Source organism: Heliangelus exortis, chromosome Z, assembly GCF_036169615.1.
Source record: "Heliangelus exortis chromosome Z, bHelExo1.hap1, whole genome shotgun sequence".
Lineage (NCBI taxonomy): Eukaryota > Metazoa > Chordata > Aves > Apodiformes > Trochilidae > Heliangelus > Heliangelus exortis.
In genome coordinates this window covers 25,960,850-25,969,874 of record NC_092454.1, presented here as the reverse complement: position 1 = coordinate 25,969,874, position 9,025 = coordinate 25,960,850, and the positions used below count along the sequence as shown (strand labels likewise).

General features: G+C 42.4%; 1 protein-coding gene and 1 long non-coding RNA gene across 2 annotated transcripts; both read left to right on the top strand.

Annotated features, from left to right (window-relative positions):
- Positions 1 to 794: 794 nt before the first annotated feature.
- SRP19 (signal recognition particle 19) lies at positions 795 to 7,029 on the top strand. Its single transcript, XM_071731194.1, has 5 exons — positions 795 to 882; positions 2,366 to 2,441; positions 4,179 to 4,250; positions 5,910 to 6,021; positions 6,242 to 7,029. The coding sequence occupies exons 1-5, from the start codon at positions 839 to 841 to the stop codon at positions 6,373 to 6,375; spliced, it is 438 nt and encodes a 145-aa protein (XP_071587295.1). The 5' UTR covers positions 795 to 838; the 3' UTR covers positions 6,376 to 7,029.
- A 1,138-nt stretch (positions 7,030 to 8,167) lies between these two features.
- Positions 8,168 to 8,623, top strand: LOC139789956 (uncharacterized). Its single transcript, XR_011723312.1, has 2 exons — positions 8,168 to 8,428; positions 8,518 to 8,623. It is a non-coding gene; the product is annotated as an uncharacterized lncRNA (long non-coding RNA).
- The last annotated feature ends 402 nt before the right edge of the window (positions 8,624 to 9,025 follow it).

The following is a 9,025-nucleotide window of genomic DNA, read 5'->3' as shown; positions in this document are numbered from 1 at the left end:
GCCTGTCATGGTCTTTCTGGATGGTAGCACGACTGTCTGGTGTTATCCGCTTCTCCTCAGAGTTTGGTGTCATCAGCAAACATACTGAGAGTATACGCTCTGCCGTATCATCCATATAATTAATGCTGAACAGCACTGGACCCCGCACTGACACCGGGGGTATACAGCTTGTTACTAACCTCCAACTGTGCTTGTTGACACTACCACCCTCACCTTTCATTAGTGCTTGTGACCTGTCAGAGAGGGTATCACTGATGCTCCGTCCTGCAGCCAGTAAGACGACATGGTTCACACACGCGGCGGGCACAGCTGGATGGACCTGCCAGGCCTCCTACTGTTTTCTCTTCAAATACTACCCACAGCACCGCCAGGATCAGCACCCGCCAGCACACAGCCTGATTCGCTGGTCACTGGTGATTTATGAGACACAGCAGCCGCCCGCCACTGTGCTCGCCCAGTCAGGCGGTACGGCCTATGCCCCTAGCAGCGCCTTGTACACTCACTGCTCAGTACCAGATCATTCCCGCATAGCGTTTCCAATATCGAACGAAGAGTTGGCGGCCCTTACAGTCCCGGAAACCGCCCCACTCCTTTCCCGGGCCGGGCCGGGCCGCCCCACTCCCGGCTGCCGCTCTGACTCCCCATGCCTCGACGGCGTTCGCGCCATGAAGACCACCCGCCGCCCCTCGTCCCACACGTCGCCTCTCCCTACAGGGCGGCGCCCTTTACAGACAGCCCCGCCGACCAATGGGATTCCAGGGGACCAGGGGGCGGGACTTCCCGTGCACGGGAAAGGTGTGGGGGGGGTGGCGGTAGGTTCTCCGTGGCTGCAGTCAGTATGGCGGCTGCTACCACTGCCGCGTCGCCGGCCGACAAGGAGAGGTAACATAGGCTGTGCCCCCCGAGGGCTGAGGCCTCGGAGGCTGCCGGCACCCTTCACTGGAATGCGGCGCGGCCGGCAGCGAGGGGGCGGTTGTCGTAGCTCCCGGGGCCGGGTGGTGAAGGGACGTGCCGATTCGGGACGGCGGAAGGGCGGGCCGGGCCTGCAGCTGTAATAACTTTTGCAAGTAACACGCCATATAACGTGGTCGCACGGAGGGTTTAAGGTAGCTGGGACGTTGACTTTCTGCCCAGCAGTGGTGTGTCGGTGACTTGGGGGGTGGCCAGAGGAAGCGGTCAGTCAGGGCTGCAGGCAGCACGCAGCCTCCGTGGTTGCCGGCAGCGGACGTGTGCGTGGGCCCGGGTTACACGGGAAGGTTATCCCAGTGCGCGTGTTGAAGTGGGAGGCGGGGATTTGGCAGTTCCCGACGCTGGGCTGCTTGAAGCTGTGCTCTCCTTTCATTCTTTGAACGTACCGTGTCAGATAAAGCTCAGAGGAGGCGCGATGGTGGTGGGCCTTGAAGTATGTTGATGGATGTGAACGCCGGTAACAAGAGTGAAATTTCCCTGTCCAGAACTCTGGCACTGCGCGGGAGTTGCCTCGCAGAGCAGACTGCGGCTGATAGGGGAAAGCATCAGATTATTTAGGAGGTTAGGGGTAGTAAGGCTTGACATGACTGAGGCTGGTTTTAGAGCAAGAAATGTTCCCTGGGGGGTGGTAAGGATCAGTGACCCATGTCAGTCACCACCTGGACTGAGCATTAGTCTGCTCCGGATGATTTGCTCACTTTCTGCATCCCTGTCTTACGCAGTCATAGCTACTTACTCAAATTTAGGTATTCTTCACCTTCTTTTGTAGGCCACAAGTAGTTTGTTTTGTTGTTTTGTTTTTTTTTTTCTAATTGAGGTTCTTGGATTCTTGTACCCTGTTTGTGCTTGACAGATTTAAATAAACTGAAAAATCTTAAATAAGTTTCTAAGCACAGCTTTTCAAAGACTTCATAATTTCACAAATCAGGGTGGTTCTGTGTTTGAATAGAAACAAAAATAGCAAATCTGTAGCCAAAAGATTCTTGGATTCTTGATTCTGTCAAGAACTTAGCCAGCAATTAGTGCACTACAAGCTTTTAGGAAAGCTGTAAGTCGTTTCAGAGAAATGTATATGTTTCTTCTTGGGGGATTAAGAAATGGCTCAAAACATTCTCTTCTAGCCATCTACTTTTCTCAAGATATATAGCATCATCCTTTGTACACAAGGTGTCCCCCAAAATGGTGTCATGCATTAGATATATCAGCCAAATGATCATTTAGTGTCCTGGACAACTGAAAATGGAGTTTTGCACCATGTTACTAATTAGTCTAGGAAAAACAAGTGGTTGTTCTAAGCTTTGTTGTTCTAATATTTGTTTGTTGATTTGCCAGGAAAATATTGGAGAAACAGTTAAGTTGATATTGCCAACTTAAACTCACTATTTTCTGTTTTTAGATTCATCTGCATTTATCCAGCATATTTGAATAACAAGAAGACAATAGCAGAAGGAAGAAGGATACCTATAGACAAAGTAATTTTGTGGGTGGCAGGGAAATGTGTTTTCTTTTGCTATGCAGTAATGTGTAGAGAGTTCAGAAACAAATCTCACAGCTGCTGATCTTTCTGCCCCTCATGGCAAGTAGCTGAATAACTGGAAATTAAAGTGTGCTAGAAAATAACCTAGAGTGAGCATATGAATTTGTTAGAGGAGCACTAAGCTTAAGTGTCTGCTTCCATGTGAACAGCATCTTCAGCAAGCAGGAGAAATAGTGAGGGTGCATTCAGAACTGAATGCATTCAGCATCTTACATAAGTGGTTTGCCAGATTTGAAAGCAATGCAGAAAAAAATCGGTAGCCAAGGATTGTTTTTTGGTGACTGACAATGTGTGCCTTTATTCCATGTCCTGTCCTCTTTGCTGCTGTCAAAGATAGAGCTTCCAATGCACATGTGTCATGATTTAATGCTGGGCTGGGAATTAAACAAATGACAGATGCTCTCTATTATCCCCCTCCTTGATAGAGAAAGCAGAGAGAATAAGGGAGAGAGACTTGCGGCTTGAAAACTAAATTATACAGATTTAATGAAACTGCGCTGATTGAAAAAGGAAAAAAACACAGAAGCAATACCACATTCCTCCTCCCGTCCCCCCAGTAGTACTCACATCACCACTGAGGTTGCAGGGCAGCCCTGGGATAGTCCCAGGCTGGGCTCCTGGAGTCAGCAGCAGTCAGGAGGTGGAGGCAGGAACACAGGGATTCAGGAGTCCGTGGGTTGGTATCAAAGGCAGATGAACGGACAGGATCTTCCCAGGATGCCAGCCACGGGCAAAGAAGATCTGAACCTTCCTGATCCCTCATATTTATACCCAGTATGACGTGTGTGGGATGAAGCACTCTGTATGGTCAGTTCTGGTCACCTGGATGCTTCACTCCTCCCTAAAGGAGGGCTGCAGGTGTGACCCCTTTACTCCCTTTCTTTTTCTGGAGTGCAAGATGTTCCTCAGAGCCGAGCAGTGGCCTTGGTTCTGCATACCAGTCTCAAGCAGTAACTATAAACATGGAGCATTGTCAGTCCTAGAAGCAGACACTGAGAAGCTTGCTGGTAATTTCAGCAAGCGCAGCTATTTAGCAGAGATGCAGCTGAAAGCAAAATTACAAGAAAGAAAATTGGCTCTATTGTGGCCCAGACCAGGACGATGTGGCACACAAACTTGGAAGCTGTTGCTTTCAATCTGTCCAGAAATAATTTTGGGGTTTTTATAATATAAGCAACATGTGCTTTCTCACTGCTTTGTTTTGGGTTTTTTTCCTAATATTTGGTAAAAATAAAATCTTGTGCATGCAGATCTTCAATCAAAAGATCTGAGTGAGGGATCTGCTGCCCTGTGCCTAGAAGTTTACTACTCTTTACTCCTTCAGTCCTTTCTAAAAGTTTACTGTTGCTGATTCATGGCTTTTGGAGTTTTTTGTAAACACATCTTATTTCAGTTACTTTGCCTAAGCAATTCTTTTACCTGCTTCCCTGTCCTAATTAACTGCCTCCTCTGTTTCCTGTTTTAGTGATGTCTAACCAATGCTTTCTTTTTTTTATATGTTTTCTAGACCATAGGACCACTCACAGATAACTTCTAGTGTAGATTTGTCATTATTTGAAGCTACCTTCTTTTCCTGTCTGCTTTTTGCAGTAAATAGAGTAGAAAGGTGCTAGCTATTATATAGGGAGTTCATAGTTGAAAAATAATTAACCATAACACATTGTTTCAACAGGCTGTTGAAAATCCCACATCCACGGAAATCCAAGATGTATGTGCAGCAGTTGGATTCAATGTCCTATTAGAGGTAATTTAATTCCAGCAAAAAGAACACCACCAAAAACCCCCCACAAACTTGTTGTGTGTCTCGATCTTTCAGTGTATCTTTTCTCACAGGTAGGATAAATTATAAAGCAGAAGTTTTTGTAGTCAGCCAAGATACTTGTTTGCCATGAGTAATAACAGACCATAATGATGAAGTAAATGTTGGAAAACTGAATGCAAGGCAGGAATAACCCACACCCTTGAGACAGTGCATTAAAGAAGATTAACTCTTCTGCGAAAACTACCCTAGGTGCTTGACAGTATGTCAGAGTAAAAGCTAATTTTGCAAGCTGCATCTCTGCAAATTAAACTTTTAAACAGGCGTATTTTTAATGAAAGGGGATTGTCTTTTGGGAGGAGTGTCCTACAGGAATTACATTCTTATGCTTGAACCTTTTCAAGTAATGTTTTAGCCAGGGGATGTTAACTTTTACTTCAGTGTTTGCTTGCTCTCTAAATAGTTTAAGAGTTTAAGTTAGTAACTTTTTTCCATTGAGAATGAGTCTGGACTTCTAGAGAGGTAGCTTGTTGAAATTGGTTTACTAAGTAATTAATTTAAAATACTGTTGAATTTTCTATGAAGAATTTAGGTCCTTATCTATGAGAAAGACTATTATGGTTTAATCCCAACTTGAAAGTGAGTACCACACAGCTCTTGCTCACTCCTGCCCTCAGGAGCATGGGGAGGAGAATCAGGAAAAAAAAAAAAAAAAAAAAAAAGTAAAATTTTATTAAATGAAACATTGCTAATACTATGAAAAGACAAATAACAAAGGAAAAAATAAAACCCAAGGAAGACAAGTGCTGGACAGTGTAATAGCTCAGCACACACTGATCGATGGCCAGACAATCCCTGAGGAGTGATTTCCCCTCCTGGCCATTTCCCCCCAGTTTATATACAGAGCATGATGCTCTATGGTATGGAATATGCCTGTGGCCAGTTTGGGTCAGGTATCCTCCCAGCTTCTGTAGAGAAGCAGCTGGAAGGACAGGGGCAGTATGAGAAACTGAATGACCTTGGATTAATAGAAATACTGCTTGGAAACAAGGATAATATCAATGTTTCATCAAAATTATTGTCAGCATAAATTCAGAACATAGCCTCGTACTAGCTAGTATGAAGAAAATTAACTAAGTTCCAGCTAAAACTGGCACAGATTGGTATCCAAAAACTAGTACAAAATCACCTAGCTTTTCAGAAGTTGAATGTTTTCCCAATAGCATACATCAGACTGTGAAGTAGCCAATACCAGGAAGAAATCTTAACATTCCAACAAAAATGAGTGTGTAAAAGCAGTGGGCATTCAACTGTGACCTATGACTTAATAGCTGTAGGGGTCCAGAAGTTGTGGAGTTGAAACGAAAACCTCTGCAGTCACTGCAGTTCAGACTGGTGGGGAAGTAGAGCATTCCCTGGGCCAGGTTACTTGCTGAATTGTTCAGTAGAGGCAGCTGTTCCCAGTAGTGAGGCTGAGAAAGTTAACACCACAGCTTTGGATGCTACTGCAGTGGCTGAATGGTGGATGACACTGTTGGATACCTGTTCAGAATTCTGTGCTTCTATGACATAGATCAGTCGACTGACAAACTTTGCAGAAAATCATTCCAGTAATTGTAATAATTTTCTTCTTTTGTATGACAGAAAAATAAGATGTATCCTAGAGAGTGGAATAGAGATGTGCAGTACAGAGGCAGAGTACGAATCCAGCTCAAACAAGATGATGGAAACCCATGTTTACCTCAGTTTCCAACACGTGAGTAAAATACCAGGGCATATTTATTATGCTACATGAGTAGAATAGCCTGCTAATAAAACAAAGACTTTGCCTTGTTGTGTTACTGGTCTGTTTGATCAGTTATACTATTACAAATTGTACAGCTTGCTATTAAAAGTCTCTAACTTTGATAATTATTTAAAATGTTTGTAACATTTTTAACATAGTAGACATGCATTGATCTCCTCTGTATTTTTAGGTAAATCAGTGATGCTGTATGCTGCAGAAACTATTCCCAAACTGAAAACAAGAACCCAGAAGATGGGAGGTAGTGACCAAAGCCTTCAGCAAGGAGAAGGAGGCAAGAAAGGTAAAGGGAAGAAAAAGAAATGAGCTCACGTCTGAGGTAATTGTTACATCACGTAGTTGTACTCGGAACAAATGTGGGTGGACACATTAGTTGCTGCAACCTTGAAGTGAAAAATAAAAGCAAGAAATAAATCAATGAAGCTGAACACAACTGCATGCTTTTCTTGGAACTGGAATGCATGTAGTTGCCTTGTATCTATGTAACAATAAATCTGTCTTCACACACAACCTGCAAGTCTGAAGCTAGCATCCATTTTGAAAAGTGGAAGAACATAAGCAAATGGGATGGAATGGGTTGGAAAATCACTCTTCCAGAAGAAATATGCAGCTTTTGATAAAAATTCTTATGCAGACTAGATTTCTGAAAACTGGTTGCCTTAGAAAACCACTTATCTATGCTAGTGAATTGATTGTTTTCATTCTGGAGGGGCTTTGTCACAAAAAAATGTAAACCAGTAAAGTTAGGGCTCTGTAAACTTCCTTTGCAAATAATCTTTCACAACTTTCAAATGTACTAATAAAGCTGACATGTTAGTTTCAAGAAACTGTAATTTTTATATGCTTTTTCCAAAAGTGTTGTTTTCCTCCACATTCTGTTGTAAAGAAGTCAGTAAGATACATTGTAAAGTTTCAAAATTTGAAAATAAAGCTTCCTTTTGTGTCTTGTATAATACAGAATACTGTATCGTCCTATTCGTGGTTGTTGCCCAGGATCTTCTATTTGGGGTTGTTGTTTGGGAGTTTAGGAAACCACTTTTATTTTCTACCTGTCAAATACTGTTTCAGATGCTTGAAGCTTGGAATATCTGGTAACTTTTAAGTTTTCTGGTGTTATGTTTATTTATTTTATGTAGTCCACAGACAAGGACAGATGGAGATGAATTGGCCATAACAGCTGTCCAGTAGCAAAACTCCTTCAAAATAATTGATGTACTATGCGAATTACATGAGGGATAGTTCAGTATAAGGAGACTGAAAAAGAAGCAGCAGTACCTTCTCTAAGTTAAAAAACATCCTGCATGAAGTTTTCTAGTCTATATGAAAGTAAAGTCAGTTGAATGCTTTCACAGATGGCTACTGGAAACAAGTTACCAGATAATGTTTGATAGTTATTTTTTCTAAATTTATGTGGCAATACTCTCTTGTAGTATTTGTCTTGTTTGTCTGTCAGGTATGCTACTCTGTGACATTACCTTTCTCCCAATTTAAAGACACACAGCATTCAAAATATATATAGATGTTTAATGATTGTTCTGAAATGAAACTTGGTAGAAGTCGAGCATATCCCTGCTCCAGTTACTTGTGCCTGTAGTTTGTTTGCTTACATTCTTAATTGCTTGTTCCACTCACTACTTCTTTTTCAAATAGAGGGTGAGTTACCGGTGCTCATTGAAATCATTGTGGTTAGGCAGTAATAGTGCAAAACCACAGGGCCTCCAATTTGTGAACAGTTCAAGTCAATTGTATTTTCTGCCTTTAATTGGATTAAAACCAAGCAGGTCAAGAAAGTAAATCAGGTTCTTCTCGAAGTCTTTCCCTTTCTTCAGCACCCTTCCCCTCTCCCCTTTGCCATCTCAGTTCCTGGGAACTGGGAAGAGGGCTGGAGGCCATGGTGGGTTTGGGAGCAGAGACAAGGCCGCTGTAAAAATACAGGAGCACCACAACTGTTGGTCCAGATACTGTCAATAAATTTTTTTCTGAGGCAAAAGCTGGACAATAACGTGTGTGGTTTTATTATTTTGTCCCACTTTTACAGTTTCCTGGAGTTTGCTTAAGCAATGTAGTTACCACAGACCATGCTGTCTTTTTAGTTTCCTGTAGGTGGCAATATTAACAAAGATATGCATGGCCGCATGGGGCTTCACTTGGCTTGTAAGACCGAGAAACATGTTTTCTGAGCTAGCATCCCTCCAGAAGATACTGGCGTATCTATTTAAAATTATATATCTTTTACTTTGCTGCACTGCTTTTTTATGTACCTAGACTAAGATCTGACATTTGAAATGCAACATGTGAGCTCAGAATCCTTATAACAATCCTTACAGTGATTTTTGTGCCAGCGATGGTAGGAACATAGGTACTGGATGTAGAGCAGAAGGCAGATCTGAAGACACAGATCTGAAAACTGAAAATTCATCACTGTTGTGAGACGTTTTATTCTTTCAGATCTATGGAAGAGGCCACAAAGCAGCTGCGGCAGAAGAACCATACTGATTCAGTTCTTAATGTAAAGAAAGCAAGTTTCAAAATATTATTTTGAAATGTGTTTTAACTTGGGCATTGGCAGTAATGAGTGACCGTATGTCATTCTTCACCATTAACCATAAGGTAAATTCCTCAAAAAATGAAGAGAATAGAGTGGCAAGGCATAGCATAGTTAGGGACTTGTCCTCGCTACTCATGACTGTCAACAAGCATTTTCTTCATAACTTAAAAAAAAGGGGGGGGTGTAACTTAAAGCCTTTGTATTGTTGGGAAACTAGTTTGTTAAACCATAAAACAGACAAGTCCATTAAGAAAATTAACTGTTGTACTTTGAGTGTTTAAGGTAGGTCCATCTTATGTTGAGAACAGATGAATATTCTGCTGGAAGGGACCTCAACAATCATCCCATCCAACTGCTTGACCGCTTCAGGTCTGACCAAAAGTTAAAGCACATTTTGAAGGGTATTGT